The sequence below is a fragment of the Rhynchophorus ferrugineus genome, unplaced genomic scaffold, assembly GCF_030347505.1.
Source record: "Rhynchophorus ferrugineus isolate W39M unplaced genomic scaffold, kcgeb_rfMv2 rfM11, whole genome shotgun sequence".
NCBI lineage: Eukaryota > Metazoa > Arthropoda > Insecta > Coleoptera > Curculionidae > Rhynchophorus > Rhynchophorus ferrugineus.
The window spans coordinates 15,994,762-16,021,632 of NW_027472590.1; the positions used below are offsets into that span (position 1 = coordinate 15,994,762).

Here is a 26,871-nt window from a genome sequence, read left to right on the forward strand (position 1 = left end):
TATGTATTAGATTTACTATAATGTTAAAATAAATTATATTTCATAATAATTTTTTTAAATTATTTTATTTAGATTAGATTTTTTTGTATGTCAAAGCCAAACTGAACAAAAACTCAGAGTTGATGTTGATGCAACAGTGCAATATTTCGTCAATAATAACTTCACTTATCTATTCTTTCCGTTGATTGTCCAAAATCAATCTTTTAACTGTCAAATGTTGGAGTTCGGAAATGATGGTTAGGAAATGGTAAGTAATGTCAATGTTAGTGTTAGTATACACGTTAATTTTAATGTAAATAATTTGATAGAACCAGAGATATTTTTATGCAAAAATCTTTTATTTTTTAGTAATTTACGACTGCATAATGTTACTCATTGAACAAGTATTTTGCAGAATATAACTTTTAGTAGTGCCACGCTTTATTATTGGTATGAAAGAGAACTAAATTGACGAAAATAATTACCAGCATACAGATTACAATTTTCTTTTATAACATTATTGAATTTCACTTTATAGGACATATGAAATTAAAAGTGGAGTTGTTATGTAAAAATTCGCCTTTATTGTTTAAATTGCGTTGATTCTGCTATGACACGTGCTTCCTTTGAAGCTTACAAGAGCTTTCATTGCACAAACCATATCGATGGAAAGTTAATTGAATTTCTGCAATTAATTGATTTCAAGCTTTTATTAATTTAACGCTGTCTTTGTTTCTGGTGGCGCTGACAAGAATTAGTTCAACCTATATCAGTTTTTGTTTGTTTAGGATAAGTTCGTAATAGGTTCGTGACAGTTTTAGTATTGAAAATCTGAAAAGTTTTACAAGGCTTATCGAAACATCTAACAAATATTAATCCGCAATCACGTCACGAGACTTAAAGTAATTCTTCTTCAAAATATATTGAATTGATTAAAAATTTATTAAAGGAAAAATAATATGAACTGACTATGTCAAAATAGTATATCCAAAATAGCGGTGAACTCACGTCATCAACATGCATTTCCTATTGCAGTTTATAAATTCTCTTTTTCTCGAAAAAGAGACACAATGCTGTCCGTTGCGTGTGGACATGTAACCGAATCAACCTATAAAATTCGTCTAATTATCAAATGTCTGCAAAATTCTTCAAAACATTTAAGAAATATATTATCGAAATTATTATTTAGTATAAAGTTGCTGGAGTTTATATTGGATATATTTTTTATATGATGCAACTACACACTGGATGTTAGTAATAAAAATTCTTAAAAATAGAAAAATATATTATTGAATTCACCGAAAAAAAAAGCGTCTACATACATTGATGTTAGTTCTATTCCAGATTAAATTAATTAAACGTATAAAAACAGTGAGTAGCTTTTTCTATATAAACATAATTTAATACAATTATTTCTGAGCTAACTCTAAGTCCGAAAGGTATCCATAGAATACCTAGGTATATGCAGCTTTTTACAGTTTGTCTCCTACAAATTTTGGAAAAATTTTGTTTCCTAATACATTTAATACCATACATCTCTAGTATTACTTATTCACTGAAGCCATAATAATAAACGCTTGACAAGTGACAGTTCATAAAATATTCCAGATATAAAGGCTGCATCATTCTTTTAGTCAGACAAAAATAATTGTGCTTAAGAAATGGAGATTCTAGAAAGAGATTCTATTTTCATCATATTTTGTTTTTTTTTGCTCGGGAAAAAGAAAAATTCCAACGAAAATCGCCTGGTTTTTATGATTATAAATGCTTAAATGAATGCCGATGGCAAAACTGATTTGCTCATTTTAGTTTCGGAAATTTCGATTTTAAAGTTGAACATGGAAATAAAATAAATTCTTGCAAATAGATAAATAATAAAAATGCGCCGAGGTTTTGAGAGTACAAATTAGGTCGGTCCGATTTTTATTAGGAAATAAACAGTTAGTTAGAGAGTGAGGGAAACCTAACATTTTATTCAAAATACCATTGGTCGCTGCTCATAACTCTTCCTATCGTTCTAAGAGTATAACAGATCAATTGAAAAGTACCCGGCTTACCATAGTAAAGCAAATTTTTTTCAACATAACTCCAACAACTTTTCAGCAAAACCATTTTTTTATTCAACATAACTCCCTTCAAGGGTGATACGCTGATTATGCGACCCTCCAACTTTTCGATACCATTTTTGTAGTTCGATTTGACCTTTGCTTCAAAATAGGCCTCAGTTTCGGCGATCACCTCTTCATTCGACGAAAATTTCTTCCCAACGAGCATTCTTTTCAGATCTGAGAACAACAACTAGTCGCTGGGGACAAGATCTGGAGAATACGATGAATGAAAAAGCAATTCGAAGCCCAAATGATGGATCACTTTTGTCATCATTGGGTGCATTGCCTTAGTGAAGCAGCACTTTCTTTTACTTCAAATACGGCCGTTTTTCGGCGATTTCGTCCTTGAAACAGTACAATAACGTTATCTAATAGTCACTGTTGATGGTCCTCCCTTTTTAAAGGTAATCGATGAAAATTATTCGACGCATACCAAAATACAGACGCTATAACCTTGCAAGCCAACTGTTGCATTTTCCCACACTTTGGAGCGGGTTCATCGTGTGCAGTCCACTCGGGTGACCGTAGATTGGATTTCGGAGTAAAATGATAGATCCATGTCTCATCCATTGTCACACATCGACGCAAAAACTCGGGTTTATTACGCTTGGTCATCTTCAAACACTGCTCCGAATTATCAACTCGTCGTTGTTTTTGGTCAAAAGTGAGCTCGCGTGGCACCCACTTTGCTCAGAGCTTTCTCATACCCAAATATTCGTGAATGATATGATGTACACGTCCAGTTGATATCTTTAGAGTGTCTGCTATTTCATTCGGTTTCAATTTACAGTCATTAAAAGTCATTTTGTGGATTTTTTTTATGTTTTCATCGGTAACAACCTCTTTTGGGCGTCCACTGCGTTCACCGTCTTCAGTGATCATTTCAGCACGTCTAAGCTTAGCATGCCAATCCTTGACGGTTGATTTTCCTGGGGCAGTATCCGGAAACTCGGCATCAAGCCAAGTTATTGCTTCAACTGTATTTTCTAGGCTAACTAAAAACATATGGATTTTATTCTAGTAGCGCCATCTATGTGCCAGGCCGGGGACTTTTCAATTGACCTGTTAGGTTACCACAACGAGAGAATAATTTGTGGTTTGTTGCTATACATCGTTCCCACGTTTGTTGTCTTCATATTATATAAATTGCTCATCAGAAACATCATATACCTCGCTCAACATACGCATTTAACTGGTCAACTGCCAGCTATTCTGGTTGCTGCAGCAGGTCTTATATACTTATATTATGTAAATAGTTCAAGATTCTGTACGATATTTTCTGTATTATTATATAACTCCATCCAAGATAATAGTATCTTGACGTCGTCATAATCATCGTCGAATTTATTGCCTATAGCAGTTTCTAAATTCATTCAGCGTGTAACCGAATCCTCTGCTTGTCAAATAGTTTCAATGATGATAATAATTAGCGGTGATAAACCAGCAAATACTGTTGTGGCGCTTTAATTGTTTTGATAAATTTGAAATCACTGCTCAATATTTGTGATTATTCTGAATCGGAATATCGAAGCTAATAAATAATCAGTTAGAAAAAATTATTTCAAAGAAAACTGTTCGTCTGAGGTGCATCTATATAAAATATAAAGATATGCAACTTTTTGTCAATCCTTATACACAAGTCATTTCTTTATACACTATCAAGAAATATAGGACGTAAATGATGTAAAGATATCTGAAGAGGTCTAATGGAACTCCCACTATTTGTTTTAAAAGAATGCAATTTTTAAAGGCGTGTAATAAAATTAAGAACATTTATTACTTCAATTTGTGTATCTAGACGAGACATGGATATTTCAATACGGAACATCCCTCAATTCTAACGCGAAAGCCATAAAGAAATGAACCATGTGTGGCAATCGCCACGACCCTTTAGGCCACCACTAATTCACCATCAACAACTACAAAGGTTGGCAACGCCGGTGGATTGGTACCATGCAGTTCGAGGGTATAAAAGACCATCACGACGACGTCTCGTTCTCTTTTATTTTCTCCATCCCCTTGTAATAGTACCACTTCCACAGCACTATCGTACTTCCTCTACCTATCGTAATATCCTGTCAATTCTCCCATTGACCACATGTATTAATCGTAAGTTAAAATAAACAACTTTGATTCAACCAGTGTTTCTAGTTCCCGTGCAAATTCCTTCCAAAAATAGTAGTGAGTGTTCTGACAAATAATCGCAGCGGCAGCCACACATTTCGACCGACCGACCGACCCGACGAACATTCCTACACATGAAAATCAGATTTTAAAGAACTTGTAAGAACCATCAGTTATTATCATGGACAATACACCATACCATAGAAAGTATTTTAAATGGCTACTCAGTAAGTACAAATGAATTGTTTAATAGCGTTTTATGTGTATCGTAGTCTTCTTCCCTATCAGTGCAAACTCAATCCAATCGAATTGATATCAAGTGTGGCAAGGTATTACGACAATGAACATGCAGATCGAGAAGGATGAACAGGAAAGAATTGTTTAGTTATGCGGAAGGAAGCATTGAGTACAATAACACCTTTAGTCTAGATGAACTCCTGGACACATGGAAGAAGAAACGACAAATGATGAATTCAACAAGTGTTAGATAGTTTGAAAATTAACAGTTTAGTTAACGACACAAAAAGTGACTGAAAAAGTGACACTGATTGAAAGAAACTTCAATCATATAACATGAGATATTATGATCCGACACTGGCAAGTATCAGAATGGGGTAATGAGAATGTCAACAACTAAAGGTGAGTATGTATTTAATATAAGAGAATTGTAGAAAATCATATTGTAAAGTGTGGAAGATATATGCATAGATACGTTCATAACATATATGAGTATTTGGTTAGAATATTTGAGGAAAGAATGAATACTGACTCTTCTGCAGATATGGCAAATGAATTAGCAAAAATGCAATGATTAAATCTAATTTTATAAAGAAAAATATACCCAGGTAATTATAAAAGAAAATAACGAGAAATATAGTGATATAAAATAACTTCACAAAGTTTAATTTCTACAATATATATCTTGACAAAGTTATATATGTAAAGGTATCCCCCAGGGGATACCACTACATAATATAACAAAACAACCCTAACCTACAAACTATTGGGACTGTAATTAACTCTAGTTTAAGTCTTTCGATAATATACAAAATAAAAAATTGTTTGGAATATACCATATCCAATAAATAATGTTTCATTAACCCTAGAGAAAAAAAACAAAGAAAAACAGAACACCTATAAGTTAAAGGATATAAATAGAAAATATTTCCGTGCTAGTAGAAACTGTGTTAATCGTTATATCTATTATAAGCTTTCTTGGTATTTAATCAATATTATTATCAAATAATACTACTGTAATCAAATAAAGAATAATACTTTAAAATAAAACACTATCGGTTTAGTTGTTTTAATAAAATAATCATAGGCAATGCTTTAATACCAACAATTTTTTAACTCTCAGGTAGTAAATAATTGTTGGTATTTTAACCGTAGTACTGGATATTAAATTACTAAAATACACTCCAATAAATTAGCTAGAATAAGTTATTTTTCAAAATCTTCAACTCCATATATCAGTTATCAAATTTATGGACAGTATATTTTTAAGTATATTTGTTAACAAAATTATGGATCAACTAAGCCAAACAACAATTTTTTATTAAAAAATCATAAATAATAGAAAAATTAAGGTAGTATCGTGGTTCAGCAGAAAATTTGATTTTTATTTAATTTTATTTATTTGATATTAAGGTCTTAAGTTTTGGGAACAAATTGAACAGTAAATTTCGTATGGTTAAAAACCTATTCTATTATTAAAAATTTATTATTTACTGTATTCTTCGATTAACAACCGTGTTCGATAATTTAATTTCCCCACTGGAATTTTCGAAGTGATTTTTTGCCTTTAGCGAAGTTTTGGAATCTTACCACATTTAAATCAGGAAAAACGGAAAGAACCAATTTTGTGTGAGAAAAAAGCAAGGGTTATTCACCCATAAATCTGGCCTCTTGAGCCCAGTAGTTTCACGCAAACAAAATATAGCAAATAATATGTACGGTTTGGCGAAAGGGATGTATAACGAACAGAAACGTGATTTTTGCATCTCAATATTTTTATTACAATAATTGAAGTTAAAAAAAAATTAATACTTGCAGAAAAAGGACTCTTGGGTTTTATCTTATTACCGAAAAAATATTAAAGGAATATCAAAGAAAAGCACTAAATAAGATCATGAACTTAATACATGTTTCATCCAGACCACAATATGTACCACAACTGTGGAAGATAGCTGAAGTAATTATGATTTCTAAATTGGGATACCCAATTTCACATCAACGAAGCGAGTGTGCTCAACGTGGTGGTCGGGAGAAGAAGCGTGAAGGAAGTCAATAACGTGATAGTGATTTTTAGAAGGAACCACACCCTGAAACATCAACCAATTTACTTCAGGTTGCTCACAGCTTGCCATATTTGATTCCTATTAGCTATGAGGCCACTGGTAATCAGACTTCTAAATACACTTTGAGTGCAATGTTGGATTCAAGGGCACCTATTAGCTTAATTAATGAAAATGTTGTACCTGTTCGTCAAGAAAACAAAGGGTATTGCGATATAATTGGGTCACTGTTAGAAATTATTGGGATTTTTAATATAAAAATTGAAGTGGAAAATATCAATGTCAATTTGAAGTTTTATATTGTACCTAACCATACTATGGCTATTATGGTTTGCTTGGGCGTGATTTTTGTACTCAATCCGTCATCATAGTCACAGTAGGAGAGCGCGTAATAGTTTCTAAAGAAATCACTAGTAGATTTTCAACAACTACGGAGGCGAAACAGATTATGCATATTGAAGCTAATCTGGATTCATTGGAACCCGTGGATATTTTCCATATTAATGCGAGGGTGTATAAATCTGTTGTTGAAGATTTCAAGTGCTCGAATTTAGATTACATACGTCTTAGAAATTTCGAACGTAACGTTAGTTATGGGGGAATTCCACTTACGGACCAGAATATTGTGGCGGTACTTAATCATACCTTCGACCAAATTATTGCGATCCATCATAATCGCAATAGTGAAATTCATATTGGACCGGTGTTTTCGGAAAATAAAGTGCCGAAAAATAGTGATCAAGTCCTGGAAAAAGTCGAATCTACCTGTAATAATATAGTGTCCACTAAATCCAATGATGCGCTAACACTACTGTTATTCGGGATAGATGAATTAGTTTTTTAACTTGATTTTAAAAGACACTTGTGGAAAAGTATAGAATTTTGAACAAGTTTGGAAGGCGACTGTTCTATATTTAAGTAAAGTGCACATGTGCAACGAAACTAATTATAATAAGAAACATAAGAAAGCTTTAATGTAACCGGCAATTGGAAAGTCCCTGGCCTGACACATAGATGGCGCCACTAGAATTAAATCATTATGTTTTTGGTTAGCCCTTCCCCTTAGAAGAGGCGTGTATAAATTTGACAGCTGTTGGATCATTAGTTTGTGAATTAGAGCATTTTGAGTGAAGCAACTTTTGTTATTGTGAAAAAAAATGGATAAAAGGGAATTTTGTGTGTAGATAAAATATATCTTGTTGAAGGGAAAAAAATACACTTGAAGCAAAAACTTGGCTTGATGCCGAGTTTCCGGACACTGCTCCAGGAAAATCAACCATAAGGGATTGGTATGCTAAGGTTAGACGTGGTGAAATGAGCACCGAAGACGGTGAACGCAGTGGACGCCCAAAAGAGGTTGTTACCGACGAAAACAATTAAAAAAATCATTTTGAATGACCGTAAATTGAAACTGAATGAAATAGTCGACACTCTAAAGATATCAATTGAACGTGTACACTATTCACGAATATTTGGGTGTGACAAAGCTCTGTGCAAAGTGGGTGCCGCGCGAACTCTCTTATGACCAAAAACAACGACGAGTGATTCGGAGCAGTGTTTGGAGATGATCAAGCGTCATAAACCCGAGTTTTTGCGTCGATATGTGACAATGGATGAAACATGGTTCCATCATTTCACTCCGAAGTCCAATCGAAAGTCATCCGAGGGGACTGCCCACGATGTACCCGGTCCAAAACGCAACAGTCGGCTGGCAAGATTATGACGCCTGTATTTTGGGATGCGCATGGAATAATTTTTATTGACTACCTTGAAAAATGAAGTACCATCAACAACGGCCGCATTTGAAGAAAAACAAAGTGCTGCTTTGCCAAGAGATTGCATCCTGTTAGAAATCCATGAAGTGGGCTTGAAATTGATTCCTCATCCACCGTATTTTCCAGATCTGCCCGCCAGCGACTACTCTCTGTTCAGAGATCTCATAAGAATGCTCGCTGGGAAGAAATTTTCGTCGAATGAAGAGGTGATCGACGAAACTGAGACAAATTTTGAAGCAAAAGACAAATCATACTGCAAAAATGGTACCGAAAAGTTGGAGGGTCACTATAATCAGTGTATCACCCTTGAATGGAATTATGTTGAATAAAATAAAATTATTTTGCCAAAAAAATGTACTTTACTATAGTAGACCGGAGTTATTTAGAGTAATATTGGACATTATTCGTCATTATAGTGATAAACAGGGATGGCTTAATTGTTAATATGGCCGATATATAAGCAATTCGTTATATTGGCGAGGGCCAGATGGTTTATTTAGGGGGTATGGCCCCATTAGTTTCTAGAAAAACGGATTTATACCGAGTCGTTCATAGATCGCAACAAAAGAGGGCTGTTTTAGGAATAAAGTCTCTCTGGACCGTTCCAGTTCGTTTTTTCGGTTAGTCGTTCATAGGATTTCAATCTGTAAAGAACATTTTTCGTACAATCGCCGTGCTGTTTGTTACAATTTTAAATACCAGGCTGGGAAAGACCGGATGGTCTCTAAATTGATTACTGGCTAGTCGGTAGGCTTGATGCCGACGGTGGTTCGGAGCCCACGTTAAACTGTAGGTCCATTACAGGTAAACCGTCGACGGTAAAAAGGACACTTTAAAATATATTTTTAAAAAAGTTAAAAATAGTGCGGAAATAAAAATCGAATATTTCAATTTCAATCCGACAAACGGGAAACGGGATTCGGTCTGTGACAACGAGGAATATTTAATTTTTCAACGAGATGCGCTAATAATTTCAATTTAAGCGGCCGGAAAATAGGCCAAGCGGAAAAATGCCACCTCCCGTCCCCCCTCATCTAGCCACCTCCCCCGCCCCTCTCTCGCCCTCCCCGACAATAAATCGCATTCAGTTCGCCAATGGTGGTGGCAGAATAGCTGGGGTCGTTGACCTAAAAATTCGTCGGCCCGGTCGAGGGAACGAGGGGGTGAACGGTTGGTTGATGCAAAATGCACCCGGTGCCCTACTTTTCAAGGCTGTATTGACTGTTAAAGTTCGCAAGATGCGAGCCCGAGCGGCTCTCTCCCGGCTCACCGACCGACGATAGTTTAACCGGCCAGTTGGAGAGGTCCCTGGTTACCATCGGCTGGATTACTAATCGAAGTACGTGCTTCACTACATTTTTCATCAACTAATTGTTTTGTTTCGGCGAGACTCTATAAACACTAGATTACTCTGCATTAAATATCATAAGAGTATAATAAACTACTGTTTAACGTGGACTCCGAACGACAGTCCTCGACATTAAGCCAACCGACTGGCCAATGACCAAGTTAGAGACCATCCCAGAAGACATCCAGATATGGGTCTTACCCAGTCTAGTTACTGATGTGACTGGGATGGTTATTCCTTGTCGGATTTTCCACTTTTGACTATAAAGACATTTACACAATCACAAACATAAAGTATATCCATGTCATAGCAGGATTCGAACCCGCGACTATCGCAACAGTAGGGGGACATTCAAGTCAATTAAGTTTAGTTAGCAGAGGCGACTTTTAGGAGGCAGAAAAAATTCATAATAAATAATATATCTTGTAAATATTTAGACTATTTTTTTTTTTCATAACTAAACAAACATGTAAAAAATCATTGGATATTATGAAATCAAAATTTCATTAGACATACGAGACAAGAGTCTATTTGTAGATCTTGTTAACCGCTACTTGTACTTTTTCTACAGCCTTTTCAGACAGAGTTACATCCTTTGTCATGATAACGGTGTCGTCGGCATGTGTTCCAAGTACTGTTTATTTTGTTCTTGGGATATCAGCAGCATAGAGCAGATACAGGAGTCGTCTCAAGACACTACCCTGGGAGATTCCAGCCTTTAGCAGTCTCCAGCAGTCGCTTCTTTCAAACAGATATAATTCCGGCAGTCGACAGTAATTCCGTGATAACAATTTACACATTTTGTAGATTAACCCCAAATTCCATACTCGATCAAAAGCTACGGGACGTTCAGGAATATTGGAGGGAAGTATTTACTTTCTTCGAATGCCTTTTCGACAGCCGCTGTTGCTCTGTGGTCGATTTTCGATTGAAAACATTCATAATAAATAATATAATATAATGATAGGACAGCAGAAAAGGGGTTAAAATTGATTCTATAGTGCAAAAAAAATGCCCACAAAAAAGTATTGTACTAGAGAGCCAAGATGTATTAAGTATACTAGCAGACATACATCTAATTGTCAATAATCTGAAAACCGCAAAGCAAAATGTGTTAACTGTGTAGATAACATGCTTTTGATGATCCAGGTTAGGTTATTGCAAAAAAATCACAAAAATTCCGAAGCAAGAATGGTTATAAGACTAAACCAAATAGGACATACTAGATGTACAAAAGGAAAATATAAACATACGTAAACAAGAAGACCCAAATTATGCCCGAATAGCTGCAATAGCATTAACATCATAATTTATACCTTAACAAAAAATCCAAATTATCCAAATAGAGTTAATTATTGAGTATGAAAAAGAAAACATTCGTCACTTTGAGGAAGTTAAATTCAAAGTAGGATATATGAATAACAAAGAACGGCGCCATCGAATTAGAAAATGTATATAGCCTACCAAAACACAGAATCAAATTTGAAAGATACCAACAAAAATAAATCGATTTATTACAAGCAGTGACTACAATTCAAAACATACACATTAGGGATCGAGACTGATTACAACAATTTAGATTTTTTTTCTAGCCTGAATCCGAGGGGAAATCCTGATACGGATACCTAGTCGCGGAGGCTCACAGGACCAGTCCTAGGTAGCAGATAGTTGGACTAGTTTATGTGAAGACTGCGGTGATTCTAGGCTACCCACTCAACTCCACCCTATCATCTACTAATCATCACTGGTACTTCTAACATTGAGTAAGGAAGGTGCCCGTAACCGATAACAGCGTCAAGAAGCACGAGGGCCTGGCGAAGGTATGATGACATTATCACATCGTACATCTCGCGAACCTGAGTTAATTATTCGACGGAGAATGTCGAGACGATTGGAGATTGGAGCACGATGGGGTAGTATCGACTACGATAAAATAAGGACAGGAAGAGCCGGATGAGTTAATGATCTAAAATATCGACCAGCAGGATAATACATCTATTATCCGAAAGACGAGTGGAGGGATGTCTCAAGTAGAGCTCGGATATAAAATTTTGAACTTGGAAATTAGATGTCCCAATTTCCTGTGAATTTGATTATTCCTGACGAACCAGAGGGCATTAGTTATTCTCTTGAGAATATTATTTTGGAAGATCTGAAGACGTTCCACATGAGTAAGTGAGACGTATTTAAAATAGGATCTGGAGCTGTGTAAAACGACGAATGAACGAATGTGGCGATTGATGAGCGCGAGTAGCAAAGCTGAAGATTCCACTTAAACTTCTGATCAAAGGGTAGACATAGATAGGTGGCTTGGTCCGACCATAGAATGAAAGCGTTCTCGATTTTAAGAGGCGAAATTCATGATGCCGAACGCTCGTTGTGAAAGATGATCTGGATGACCTCCAGAAATAACCAGGTTAAAGAGAATGATTATTCTGTTTTGGCATATGGTTGTGGAACTATTTTGACAATAACATTTCAAGCAATTATATGCAAATTGAAGAAAATCTAGAAAAATGATACATGAAAATAATAATAAATCAGCGCATATTGATTTTACCAACAAGAGACCAGGTGCCAATATATATAAATCAACAAGTAGTCCACTATGAAAATACAGCCAACTATATTAACATGACCCTTGATATTAAACTCAAGTAGAAACCACGTGTTAGGAAAAAATGTGAATAACCCAAGCTGAAGTACAAAAAAGAAATTACTGTTTATTGGGTAGATATTCTCTGTAGATATGTCTGTATATAATAAGCTTTCACATTACCAACAAATCTTAAAACCAGTGTGGAGTTATGGTACCAGCCAAAATTATAGAAATATTATATAAAGTTATCAAGAAAAATTTACACCTGCAGTAAAAGAAGAAACTAACGAGAAATACAGTGATATCAAGATGACTTGACAAGGAAACGTAAGAAGGAAACACAGCAACGAAGAAAGCTAGAAATAAACGGAAAAAGGTGAATATGCTGTTTAAGAAATGTACAATACATTATTTAGATATAAAATTACTAATTAGGTGTTAATTAGGACTCCTAGGGATAGCACTACATAAAAAACGTTCAAAGTTCAATATAAATATAATAAGACAATGCTGTCGCTGTAGTTTAAGTCCTTCGATAACATATGCATATATTTGATAAGATTATTTTCATTTCACTATTTTATTTATATTATTATTTTGTTATGTCAAAGTTAAAATAAAATAAAAGAAAAATTTTATCGCCAACATTACAACATTGTTACACTATAAGTTTTGATAACGTGATTCAGTTTTTTATTGAATGGATTATATAATTCCATATTTTATATTAATTAATAATATAATGTGTATGTGTAAATGAATAACGACTGTGAATTAACGATTATAATGCGAATTGAATTTGTGTTTTTCTTTACAAATAGATCGACGAGTTAAATCCTGGTCGGGCAGTATGCCACTTTAAATAAAATATTGATTAAAATTTTAAAAGTACAGAAAAAAACTAAAACTTATTTATACACCCTACATTGAAAAAAGGTTCGAATACTAGCAGTATCATGTTCATACATTTAAATTGAAAAACATATCATTTTATTACAATAATGCCTATAATTTACATCATCGAAATTTTATATAGAAAGCAACTTCTACAACAAGTTAACCAACTCAAATTCACAATATTATCATTTACAAGCCAATATACTAGCCAACAGATAAAGATAAAAACCATTTTCATAGTCGGAAATGTGCCTATAAATTAAATAAACGCACAGGAAGCTTCGGATAGAATTTGTAATTGAACAAAATGCCTCCCGACCAATAGGCAGTTTTTAATTACAACTTAAATGAACTACTACCAATCGTACCATTTGCAACATAACGATAAGCTAGACTATAAATTAAAGCAATTTTTTAACGATATTAAACAAACCGCATAAGACAATAATGTTAGTGTTATATACTAAACGTAATAATTAGCGTTGCAATATATCGACTGAAAACAGTCGAACTAGTCACTAAATCAAAAATTAAATGATTTACTTACCGTTAATTAGGGATATTTTAAGATTATTAATCGTTGAAACTTTAAAGAAATAAGTTTTAACATTCAAAAGGCTTGAACAAACATCGAGAAACTTAGAAAATCGAATAAGTTAATCGAAAAAGCCAAGATAATGTAAGAGTTAAAATTATTTTACCATTAATCGATCAAATGTTGTTCTTTTTATCCTTTTACATTAATAAATAGTACAGAAAAATACTGCTGTATTAGACATAAAATCATATTTATGAAATATAAAACTATGTAAGCTTAAGTTAGCGCATTATTTTCAAGATCGCGGCCAGGATAACTAAGCCAGAACATTAAAAACCAATCGAATGAAACTAGTCGGGCCGAAAATAGCGACTGAAACACTCGATAATAAAAAGTAACTAAATCAGCCGAACTGAAAGTAGTCGACTAAACAGTAGTAAAAAAATAGTCAACTACTAAATAGTCTATAGTTCCCAAGGCTCTTGTTACTGAAAAAAGAGAAATCAGAGGAATATATGCCATAAACAAACTAACGACAATCACAAAATACATCAACCAACAAGAGATCCAAAAAGTTAAAAATAACTATATTCCAAGTACCTAAGTAAACTATTAAATGATAGTAAAGCTGATCATTCTCTTTGGAAGGCAACCATATATTTAAATAAATTCATATTATTGACGGTATATGAGAAAAACTCATGCGCAAACGGTAAACAGATATGCCAAACACATAGATATAACTTACTAACTAATTAAAAGTCAACCAAACCAAATAAATAACATTAATAGTTTTATAGTAAACGTACCATAAAAGGCCATACCATGTTCACTTATTACACCAAAAGAAATTGATAAATCTAAAAGCGACTTCCAGGCCTTGTGAATATGATTAAGGATGCCCAAAACACGAAAGCCGTCAAATTCAATAAAATTTTCAGTAATATCATCCAAAATATTATTCAACAACAAAGTAAACCCAATTTTGTATGAATATTTATACTATTTACTATTTACAAACATTGTTTCTTTATTTATTCGCTATTAACGTTACCTTTATACGCCATGGATGTTCAAAAGCTATTGGAAAGCTATATAAAATGGATTAGTACATTTCAAATTAATTTGATACTCTAATTTAGAAATTCCTAATATAATATGTTTATAATTCGAGGCATCAATATATTTACCTCCATAAATACTAGTCATGCATGCTATTTCTAACATAAATAGCTCAACAAAATAACATTTAACTGATCCAATTTTAATTATATCGGCAACTAAACTTAAAGCTAAAACAGGAAATTTACCAGTGTTATATTAAAATGTTGTTGTGAAACGAATATATGTTGATCTTAATTTTTAATAATTCACTCTGTACAAATAAAATAATATTGGAATATATGGAACCTTCATAAATATTAGTCTTGTACCTATATATTATTTAGATATAAACTTCATTCAACGGAATACATTAACATAAATGGAAGTAGAAATATAATAAATACTCAATACTTTAAAATTTATACTTGACATAAGTTAAATACAAATATTCTCAGTTGAATATATTTATGTTTAAAGGACAGCCACACTAAAAATAATCTACACAAATTGTTTGTCGAACATATTTGCTCGCAAAAAATCATCACTACTAAAAATCGACAAAGATCAACCGGATTCGTAAATTCAAGACGGGGGTTTAAAATAAATTAAAAATATATTTATAATGAAAACCCGGTAACAAATTGATTATAATAATATTATTTAGTCTTACCTTGACATATTATTTTGCATTCAAGTAATTTATAACATTAATGTTTAAAGCACAACTATACACTACTAACAATTCACTAATATTTGACATTTAAATTCGTGTACGCATACTTGATAAAACAAATAGAAGCGTAAGGAACTGCGACTTTGTTCCATATCTCAATGCAATAAACGGAAGAAGAATTAGTCATAAGAATAATTATTTTAAACTTTGTGTCTTTTTTTATAGGAAATCTAGGATTTTAATAGTCTAAAAGAACACTAGTTAGATATTTAAAGGTAGACTTTATATTTAAAATAATGTAAATTGTTCAACACAGATTAGCATCGTAAATACCAATTACCAGTAATAACAACTAATATTTATTTACTTTTAAATGACTTCAAACAAGCAGGTGTAACAAAGATAACACAAAATATTATCGATAATATTTACTGTGAAGTCAAAGACGTCGGACGCCAGAAAGTCTAGCCATTACGCTCGACTCTTGGCATTTTTATGGTTTCATCCTGATAGTATGAACTTCAGTTAGTTACATCTTTGTTCGGAAATAATTTATCAGACGGATTTAGGATGTCCGGCGGTCGGCGTGTTTTAAAAAATCGTTAAATCTGATCAATGAAATATGTATCCATTAAAGAATAAACAAATATGAAATAGGCTACAATATATGAAATTCTAATTAACATTTCCTTATATTAATGATTTTTTCTAGATTTTTGTAAATATTTAATGAATGATAATGATAACTAATAATGATAAAAGGCAAGAAACGATGTTATATGTCTTATTTTTGTTATTGTGTAATGATAAGTACTGCAACTGAACTTGCTAAGACTTGTGCTACACATATACTTTTAATCCAGAACCTGCATCACCGATTATTCATTTAATACCATATAGGATATTATTATTAACATACATTAGGCATTTCGTAAAGGCTACCAATTTATGATAAATATAACCATAGATATCGTCTTATAAAGCATTCGGTCTTACCCAGCCCGGCTACCGGCGTGACTAATATGATTCTTCTATGTCAGACATACACTTGATTAGTTTCTTTTTTTTTATTTTTAATGCCACAACTGACCAAAGTCAAAATACCTTATATTGTAAATATTGGAACTAACCCTGATACTTGGAAGTAATTATAAGCATAAGCATATAACAACAAGCATCCATGGCTAGAAGGCAGCAGGAGTTTTTGCGTTGCTGACATGATGTATGTAGAAGAGGGAATTTTTTTTCAGTATTCTTATTTTGGGTGAATGACGTAACGAGCAGTTGTTGAAAAGCCATATATTGTCTTCATAAAGAGTTATCTGAAAAATGGAAGACTACAGTATCACTGTCCAGAACGATTGAGGTAGATTGCCAGCAATGGCGAGACATGGTGAAGAACAAACAAAGTCCTGAAGCATAAGAAGTTCCATAAGGTAGTGTCCTGGGACCACTCATGTTAGACAAAAATGTAGAACAGAACAGGCTAATAGTTAAACAACTGCACTGGCTAGTCGGAAGATACTCACAACATGACCTAAAATCAAACAGGTTGGTTTATCATTTAATCATAAAGCCAATTTGAATCTATAGGGGTTAAATATAGGGTTATAAATAGTAAAAGTAAAGTAGTAAAAACATATATGTAGCATTAAAACATCAAACCAACTAGTAATAAAACGCAACCAAAGTTATACGATTAATTATCAATACATTAAATAAGGTAGCTAAATCACAGCAATGAGGAAGCAGTACAGCTACTGGACAACACGCAGAAAATCCGAAGATTGAAGCGAACCAAATCACACTGACTTGTTTAGTGTATAAATGTATTCTTAAATTTAGCTTAAGTACTTTAGTTTTATTTTAATCTGGTATTCTCCTTGGTTTCCTATTAATGCAAGTCCAACAAAACAGTAATAACAAATAAATTTGTAAATTAAGTTTATACTATATTTAGCATACTTAAGATGTAATTGATATTAAAAAAAATTGTATTAAATAAAAACTAACACTAGTTCAATTGTGGATAGGGGACTTAGAGTTGACGATTGCTCAGTGCATCAAGCAGTCTTAATCCGACTGCCGGATTAGCAACTACACCACTAAGACTAGCTATTTTCTGTAGATGAACTCCTCATTAATAACTAACCTGAGGGGATATCTGGGCTGATTAGGAATGAAGCCTAAGAATATCACAATATTTTATGAAAGCTCCATGGATTGATTTATAATATTATTAGCGCTAAAAATTGACTCATGAGTTCTATCCACATGGTACCATCACTATAAATAAATATATATGGTTCAAATACCTGTTTAATTCTTAAATTCTTAATTTCAAATACTTAAATAATGTGTAATTCTTTCTGATCTCTACAAGCTCCGTGAATTTTATTAGTTTTTAGAAAGACTACTCGTAGATGTGCTAATATTTATCCAACAATAGGATCAAAAGGGTAGAAGTTGAATATAATGCAGAAGACGATCATTGATTTCATGAAACTTATAAGAGTCGCGGTATTTATATGTATGATAAGGTAGCACAAACAGTTACTATGTGGTAGAGTGACCTTAGTGTATATTCTGTCTACGCAGCTCGTATATAAAACGAGAGGCTGAAGAGAAACATTGATTACCATAATCAAATGTTACAGATTTATAAACGTTCAGTGAAAATTGATCAAAGACCGGAACAAACTAAGTCGAAAGTCGAAAATGGATATTAAACACGTGCCATCGGTAGTCTGTAAATAGAATAAGGAGACAATAGAATATCCACATTAGTTTGTAAGGCATATTTGAAAATATTATAGCAGTCTTAAGCCCAATTTGTGATTACTCGTAGGATATAACGTAATTAAAATAAATTCATTTTTAGATTACAGAGAGTTAGAAGTGACTGATGCTTAAGTTTTTGTGGACTCTGTTTAACCGAAAATGCAGAATGATAGTACACTATTAAGTTTTACCTTGAACGGATCAGCCTCACCAAGTACAGAAAACATGAAGAATTATATCAATGTCAACTCCTTAATAACATCTAAAACTACTTTTAGTGTATACACACTTACAATACACTTGCCAAAATGTATTGACTGTTGTAGCGCTTTAGTTGATCTAAAGTTGTAGTTGCTTTAGTTGTAGTATCTAATTTTAAACCATTCTAATTAACAGTATTTCAGTATTATGTTCACTAAATATACTACAAACCAAGATACCACACAATAAAAATGTATAATTTCTAATATTAATATACCCTAAAACTTCATATCATATCAACTTATCAATCTTTATATATAAAAATAAAGGTTCTGTATGTTTGTAGCCACAAAAATCAGAAAATAGCCAAGTGACTGACTTGAAAAATATGTATTATATAGCCTAGAGTTATTTCATTTACTATGAGCTATTTTTTATAATTAATTTGCTGTAATAAACAGTAACTGAGTGTTTTCTCAGTAAATCTATGGTTCTCAGAAAATACTATACCAAGTCAGTTAAGTGTGGTTGAATTCAGCTAGTATTGTATAATTTTTTTAAAGTAAGGACGATAATAGTTAAAGAAAACATAACTTGTATTTAAAAATATGTATTTTAGGGTAAAAGTAACTATAATACACATCCTAATTTCAAATTTTGGTATTCTATAACATAAAACACTCTTATAACTGAATGTGGATACCATTGGTCTCCAAGATTTTAAATGTATATGGTAATAGAATTAATAAAGTATGACTTTTTATCCTTTAAAAATACAGTAGGCTCTACATTATTCCCTGCATCAAGTAAAAAAATGAGTAAATAAATACAAATATAAGACTTATTCAATAAAGTAAATAATATATTTACAAGTTGAAAACAACTAATAATAAACAAATGTAAAACTTTATTAAAAACATATAATAAAAGTATATAACAAATCAGTTCTTCCTAAAACTTCGTAATACTGGGTAAATGGTCTCAAGAGCTTCCTTAATCTCTTCACGTGATTTTGCACCAGTAAAAACAATTTTTCCATTAACAAATATAAGCAATACTAATTTAGGTTTCACCAATCGATAAACTAACCCAGGAAACAGTTCTGGTTCATAACTAAAGTGTAATACATTTATTAGAAGAACAAGAAATCAACAACAACCAGTAAACATACCTACTGAACTGTCCATGCAAATGATTTAAGTTTTCTAACTTAATTGGAAATCTAAGATCACAGGTGGCCACCAAGTTTTGAACTTTAAAGTTTGCAAATTGAATCTGCAGATAGAAATTGACAAATTAATTTTAAAAAATTAATAAATATCTTAAAATAGCTTTGACTATTAAATATAATTCTAAGATACATACATTAAAACCAAGTTTTTGAATAATTCTTGCAAACTTTTTGGAGGATAGTAGTGCATCATGCTCATTCCTTGCTCCTGTACAAACAATCTTGCCTGATCTAAAAATAAGAGCTGTTGATCGAGGCTCTCTCAGCCTCATTATAATTCCATTAAAGCGGGATGGGTTGTATTCTGAATTCCTTGTTTTGGCATTAATCTTAGTTAAATCTAGATTAGTGTGTAGGTCCACAGTGGCCACACAATTTCTAAAATATCACTATTAATATACACAACACAGATGATTATATAAGAAATAACTCACTGTAAAGTTATGTTGGTATGTGGTTCTCCAGCAACAGCACCTGGTATGGTCACCGTTAATAAAGATGAATTAGTTTTAGCTTGAGCCTAAAAATGAAATTAAGTATTAGGTTACATCACCTCCACCACATCTTTTAATAAACGATGAAATATTACCGGACTAATCGCGTTTGATAAAGTAAACGAGGGCGAAGGATTCCAATCAGGCACAGGAACAGCTGGTACACATTTAAGTGGAGAGCTTAAAATTGACTTTAAATGCACATCAGTTTCTTTGTTATAACTTTCCATCGTAGGTCTAAGATTAGTAGTAGTTGTACTTAGTACTTATTGAGATGGTCACACAATTAAGACTAACTCCATCCCCATAATTTTATTTAAGGGATAGAGGAAAATGTAACATAAACAGTTAGGTTAGATTGAGAGTTTATTGTTCTTCTTTTATTTTGTAAGGTTTAATAGTAAGGCAAAAAAAATTCCTTTTAGATTAGCCTTTAATATCTATCGTTTTAATGTAATTATTAAAATTTAAATTAACTAAACAATTTAGTACAATCACTATCGTTGATTTATATATTTTAAATTTAAAGCAGAATAAATATTTATAAGTGGTTAGCAGTTCTATTAATGCTCATACTTTATTGTCATATAAAATATGAATAACATATATAAAAACATAATTATAACGTTTGTATGTTATGTATTATTCTGTTGTTATATTATTATTGTTGTGTATGTAATCATGAATGAAATTATTTCTTTTAACTATATCAATTTTTCACTGATCTAATTCAAAATAAACATAACTCAGGTTAGAAAATCAAATAATAATGAATGGATGTATATATGGACTTATTTTTTTAATACATAGGTATTTAATAGATATAAAATAAGCGTATTATTTTTTCAGAACTATAGTTTTAGTTAATCTATATTATTAGTTATTAAGATTACCATAAAATGTCTAAAACAAAGGTCCAAGGTTCAGGTTTGTTTATATTTTTGTTGTCAAAATTTCGGAGCAACATTGTTATATATAATTTTAATAAAATCTTTAATTTTAATATTAGGACAAAAAATAATATAGGTGACAAAGCAAGATAATATTTTTTTAATATATTTCTATATAAAGGTTTTTTAAAATGTCACAAAAGGGTCGCGTTAAAAATCTATATAAAACGGTAAGCTACGTCTAATTAAAAAGGTAAACCTTTCTGAGATTTGTTTTAGCTTTTGTATTATGGAAAAGATTGGCCAAATGGATATGATTATTTCAGAACCAGATTACATAAAGTTTTTCTAAAAAATAAAGATGAAGTTGATCCAGAAAAAATTGAGAAAATGATAAAACATGGTGAATTTGTAATTAAGGAAATAGAAGCTTTATATATGTTGAAGAAATATCGTACTATGAAAAGGCGTTATTACAATGATTAAATGAGATTCTTAAGTAAAGTCACATATTATTTGAAGATATCCTATTGTATGTATAATATTATTATGTAATATAGATTTTGTAGTATAAGTTCTACTCTTATTCAAGAAAAAATGCAATAGTGATCAACAGGAAAGGTGATATGGTTTATTTTTGTCTAATATTTTAACAAGAGCAAAGGATTGCCACATTTTATTTTAAATTTTACAATAATATATTATCCTTTTATTGTTCATTTTAAAATTAACATCTAAAACTTAAAGTTATAACAACTAAGTTGATATACAATAATGCTATTTAAGTAGAATTTACTTTTAAACATATACAGCAGTTGCTTTTTTAATAGTTGATTACAAATAGATACAGTAAATCTCACTGTATTATTGTGAGAGGAAAGGATTTACAATAAGTCATAAAGCTTAAATGAAATCGTAACAGTTTTAAGTAGTATGTTAAAATAGTCTAAACTATAAAACTAGACAACTTGTTCTACTTAGTATTATGCTGATTACATAGATAGATTCGGAAGCATTAAACAAAACTTAGTATGCTTTTGATGAGTGAAATATGCTTTGTTTTTTATTACTTTATGTTAGACACATGATTTTTCTTATAAATACTTTAATACTCAGTTAAAATGTAGTAGCGATGGTATTCGAGTTAGCTCAGATACTTTTGTATTAAACAAAACTGCAACAAGAAGGTAATACTATGAGCTTTGTTCACTACACAAAGAATTAACTTATTAAATAGCAATATTTGTTTCCAATCCTAACGCCTTACACTAATGTTCTACATTGGTATTGCCCTCCATTCAATAAAGCTTATGGTGCGTTTTTCTAGAGTCAGTTCTCTTATCTAAGGTTTTTTTTAGAATAGTACTTTCCAACAATAATTCTACAACTAATAATTAAACAATTAAATGATAAATTAAAGCATTTAAAAGAAACAACAATTTTTTACACAGGTTTTGTTGGAAATCACTAATCTAAATTTTTAAGATAGTTATTTGTTCTTCATAAAAACTTCAATAATTTATTTCCGTTTCATGTTGGCATTGATTTGTCATTTGTTTTAGGAAAAAATAAATCATTTTTATACAAGACGAGCATAATTTTTATATCTGGAATTGATTATGTGTTTAGAGGAAAGCTTTTATGTCATAGTTAATAAAAATGAAATTGAAACGAAAATTACCATCAACAGGTATACATATTTTTAAATATACATGAACTTATATCTACATATATATTTAGGGTATATATTATTTTGAGTAGGCTTCTTGATCCTATTTACAGGAATAATCAATATCAGTATATCCAAAAAAAAAATAAAAAGCAGAACTGATAGTAACAAAATAGTAATATATATTTACATTATGTGTCAGCCACATCAATATGTCATGCTAATTTTCTAACATAATCTTAATTATTATTTGTACCAGTATTAGCAGTTAGTATTTAGAAAATTTTATCTGTTCTTTATTTAATTTAATTTTATTGATATTGATGTGACTAATTAGAGAGATGCAGATCTAGGTGTTCTAATCAAACTACATAACTTTTTATTGTAGTATGGACAACTCTGAAAAACTGATGTTCGTTTTTCTGATAAAATATGATGAAGAATGTGAATAAACGATAGCAACTAGATTTGAACTGCTCTACATGATTTATCTTAAAAAAACCAAGTATATACATCAACGTGCATATATATACTTCTAATTTACAACAAAGTTATATATAAAGAATAAAATATGTAAACTACCGAAAACGTAATTATGATATGATGATGACAGTTTTTTTTAAATTTATGTACCAAAATATACACAGTGGACGTTCAAATGAAAATCGATTGGGAATATAATTTGTACTGTTTAATGTCGAATGGAATAATAATCAGTCATTGATTTGATGATTCAAAATAATGGTAATTTTAATGTGAAAAGTACGCTTTAATATAAAAAGGCAATAGATAATAATAAATAGGTGTGTCTAGTTATTAATAATACTTGTCGTTGTTATTTCGCAATCTACAATACATTGAGTTATTATATGGTCCCATTGAGTCTTGATGGCCTATCACATTGAACCGATAAACTGTAAATTGTCCACTAATGGATGTAAACAATCGCCGAATTTTATAAAGCAAACTTTTCACATTAGGGAAGTGAATACATAAGCCAAATTATTTCCCTATTTTCTTTTTTATAAAAATTTAAATGCTTTTGTGCACTTTACGTCCTTTACAAGTCAACTATCAAACAACTAATCTAAAATAGTCCTATTGTCTTGGAAACTTGCTAGCTTTCTATAGAAACCCTCTCTAATGCATGCTTATCAGCCAACCAATTTAGTTTACCTTAAATTAAACATACATAACTTCGGTATGTTCACGTGAGCTTTAAAGGTATGTTCATTTAAGTTAAGATGTTTTTGTTTTAAAATAACATTGGTAATACAACTATCATAGGCGTTTTAGGATCGATAAATAATCTTCCATTTTGATGAGATGATCAAACAAACTGAAAGAACTTTATCACCTATTGAACGTTTCTCGAAAATAAAGGCTAGAAAGTTTTAGCTCTAGTAAGTATTAGTATTTTATAGACATAGTTACATATATATGCGGCAACAAACAATTTTTGGATTTTGGATTAAATTCTTATGGGCGTAATCTGAAAATAAAAGATGTTTAATATTGGGATAGAGATGATATTTCGGATAATTACTTTTTAACACGTTCAAACCATTTTCTAGGCGTATCCGTTGGCTTCTTAATCCTTCTTCTCGTCTTCCGGATCTTTCAGCGTGTGCCATTGGGCAATTGGTCGACGGGGCGAGGCTAACATATCTGACCAGTGACGTAGTTCCGTTCCGCTAGCGTTATATCCAAGAACGACTTTTCCAATTGGTTCCGAAGTACCGATTCTGTCGTAATCCACGACAGTAACCACCAAGTTCACTTTCTGAGAATGGAGGAAGTTACGACAGATTTAATCGGGTTCAATGGGGATTTTTGAACGTTACCTGTATTTGTTCGAATGGTACTTCAAAGGTGAAGGACTCGTTATAGTATGGGTTTAGTGTACACTTCTTGATGCTGGTCTTTTTCTTTTTGAGCCTCTTTCCGTTTTGCATTAGGGCTATTTTGACGTATGGATCTAAAAAGAATTGCTGTTAGTCGGAGTTATGTTCTTACGATGCTTCACTATGTATCCTTCATATATATATGTATTTAATCATATACTAATTCGAACAATCTATATTAGGTGCTTGCATGTATTCTGATCTTTTTTCACATTTAACAGGATTTTATTGAGAAACAGTGGAATAATAGGTCAATTGAAAAGTCCCCGGCTTGACACATAGATGGCGCTACTAGAATTAAATACATATGTTCTTTAGTTAGCCCCAACTCTCAAAAGATGTGTGTATAGATTTGACAGCTGTCGGATTATTAGTTTGTGAATTATAGCATTTTGAGTGAAGCAACTTTTGTTATTTGCTTTTTGAAGGGAAAAATACAGTTGAAGCAAAAATTTGCCTTGATGCGGAGTTTCCGGGCACTGCCACAGAAAAATCAACCATCAAGTATTGATATGCTAAGTTTAGACGTGGTGAAATGAGCACCGAAGAAGGTGAACGCAGTGGACGCCCAAAAGACGTTGTTACCGACGAAAACGTTTAAAAAATCCACAAAATTATTTTGAATGACCGTAAATCGAAATTGAATGAAATAGCAGACACTTTATGTATATCAACCGAACGTGTACATCTATCATTCACGAATATTTGGGTATGAGAAAGCTCTGTGCAAAGTGGGTGCCGCGCGAGATCATTTTTGACCAAAAACAACGACGAGTTGATGATTCGGAGCAGTGTTTGAAGATGACCAAGCGTAATAAACTCGAGCTTTTGCATCGATATGTGACAATGGTTGAAACATTGCTCAATCATTTCACTCCGAAGTTTAATCGACAGTCATCCGAGTGGACTGCACATGATGAACCTGCTCCAAAGCGTGGGAAAACGCAACAGTCGGCTCGCAAATTGATGGCGCCTGTATTTTGGGATGTCCATAGAATAATTTTCATTGGCTATCTTGAAAAAGGAAGCACCATCAACAGCGACTATTACATAGCGTTATTGGACCGTTTAAAGGACGAAATCGCCGAAAAACCGCCGCATTTGAAGAAAAAGGAAATACATCTATCATTCACGAATATTTGGGTATGAGAAAGCTCTATGCAAAGTGGGTGCCGCGCGAGATCATTTTTGACCAAAAACAACGACGAGTTGATGATTCGGAGCAGTGTTTGAAGATGATCAAGCATAGTAAACCCAAGTTCTTGCGTCAATATGTGACAATGGATGAAATATGGCTCCATAATTTCACTCCGAAGTCTAATCGACAGTCATCCGAGTGGACTCACACACGATGAACATGATGCAAAGCGTGGGAAAACGCAACAGTCGGCTGGCAAGGTTACGGCGTCTGTATTTTGGGATGCGCATGGAATAATTTTCATTGACTACCTTGAAAAAGGAAGGACCATCAACAGCGATTATTACATAGCATTATTGGACCGTTTGAAGGACGAAATCGCTGAAAAGCGGTCGCATTTGAAGAAACAGAAAGTGCTGCTTCACCAAGACAATGCACCGTGTCACAAGTCAGTGAAAACGATGACAAAAATCCATGAATTGTGCTTCGAATTGCTTCCTCATCCACCGTATTCTCCAGATCTGTCCTACAGCGACTATTTTCTGTTCTGAGATCTCAAAAGAATGAAGATGTGATCGCCGAAACTGAGGCCTATTTTGAAGCAAAGGACAAATCGTACTACAAAAATGGTATCGAAAAGTTGGAGAGTCGCTATAATCAGTGTATCATCCTTGAAGGGAATTATATTGAATAAAAAAAGATAATTTTGTTAGCTCGGTTGTATTGATATTTCAATATCTAATAAGATAAGTTGATTTTTAAAATGTGTTTAGTTTTTAGTTACATATTTAATCACTTCTAAGTCTAGATTTACGACGAAATCATTAGAATTGCCGACGCGTCTTGTCAAAATATGTATAGAATGTATGTATTAGGGCTAGATCGTACCATAGAATGTCTATGCATTGTTATTTCCATCCCTCTATACATGTAAACAAATTTAAACACCCTAATGACCGCATCTAATTGTATTTCAAACCAGATAACCTACAATTCTTGTTTTCAACGTGCAAAAATATAATTATTAGGTGTATAACTTAATTTTTTAAACAGTTTAGTCAGCAAATATATTGCATGTAAAAAGATAACAGCGAACTTCATCTTGAAAATATTGTTTATCG

At 32.3% G+C, this 26,871-nt stretch overlaps 4 protein-coding genes across 9 annotated transcripts in view; 1 reads left to right on the forward strand and 3 right to left on the reverse strand.

The window, feature by feature from the left end:
- LOC143204882 (uncharacterized) overlaps positions 1-15,539 on the reverse strand; it is a 259,151-nt gene extending 243,612 nt beyond the window's left edge. For both annotated transcript variants that reach the window (XM_076417799.1, XM_076417800.1), the window contains exon 1: positions 15,440-15,539. The gene's annotated coding sequence lies outside the window, so the exon portion shown is untranslated. The remainder of the gene's footprint in view (positions 1-15,439) is intronic.
- Positions 15,540-19,265: 3,726 nt separating this feature from the next.
- Positions 19,266-20,517, reverse strand: Trf (TBP-related factor). The gene is made up of 5 exons (XM_076417796.1): positions 20,245-20,517; positions 20,090-20,175; positions 19,790-20,033; positions 19,596-19,699; positions 19,266-19,537 (listed from the first exon to the last, which is right to left on the reverse strand). Exons 1-5 carry the CDS (start codon positions 20,377-20,379, stop codon positions 19,366-19,368), a joined length of 741 nt encoding a protein of 246 aa, XP_076273911.1. The 5' UTR covers positions 20,380-20,517; the 3' UTR covers positions 19,266-19,365.
- Positions 20,518-20,847: 330 nt separating this feature from the next.
- Positions 20,848-21,613, forward strand: osi (electron transfer flavoprotein regulatory factor orsai). 2 transcript variants are annotated; one of them, XM_076417802.1, is made up of 4 exons: positions 20,848-20,959; positions 21,013-21,076; positions 21,159-21,269; positions 21,319-21,613. In XM_076417802.1, exons 3-4 carry the CDS (start codon positions 21,231-21,233, stop codon positions 21,523-21,525), a joined length of 246 nt encoding a protein of 81 aa, XP_076273917.1. In that variant the 5' UTR covers positions 20,848-20,959; positions 21,013-21,076; positions 21,159-21,230; the 3' UTR covers positions 21,526-21,613. The 2 variants fall into 2 exon arrangements, with proteins under 2 accessions (XP_076273917.1, XP_076273916.1); XM_076417801.1 differs by lacking the exon at positions 20,848-20,959 and having other exon boundaries at positions 20,974-21,076.
- An 87-nt stretch (positions 21,614-21,700) lies between these two features.
- The window catches only part of Syt1 (Synaptotagmin 1), a 62,275-nt gene continuing 57,104 nt past the window's right edge, over positions 21,701-26,871 (reverse strand). For all 4 annotated transcript variants that reach the window (XM_076417788.1, XM_076417787.1, XM_076417786.1 and 1 more), the window contains 3 exons: positions 24,553-24,686; positions 24,255-24,491; positions 21,701-24,200 (listed from right to left, as the gene is read on the reverse strand). In XM_076417788.1, the coding sequence (XP_076273903.1) occupies positions 24,300-24,491; positions 24,553-24,686 (326 nt within the window). In that variant the 3' untranslated portion in view covers positions 21,701-24,200; positions 24,255-24,299. The remainder of the gene's footprint in view (positions 24,201-24,254; positions 24,492-24,552; positions 24,687-26,871) is intronic.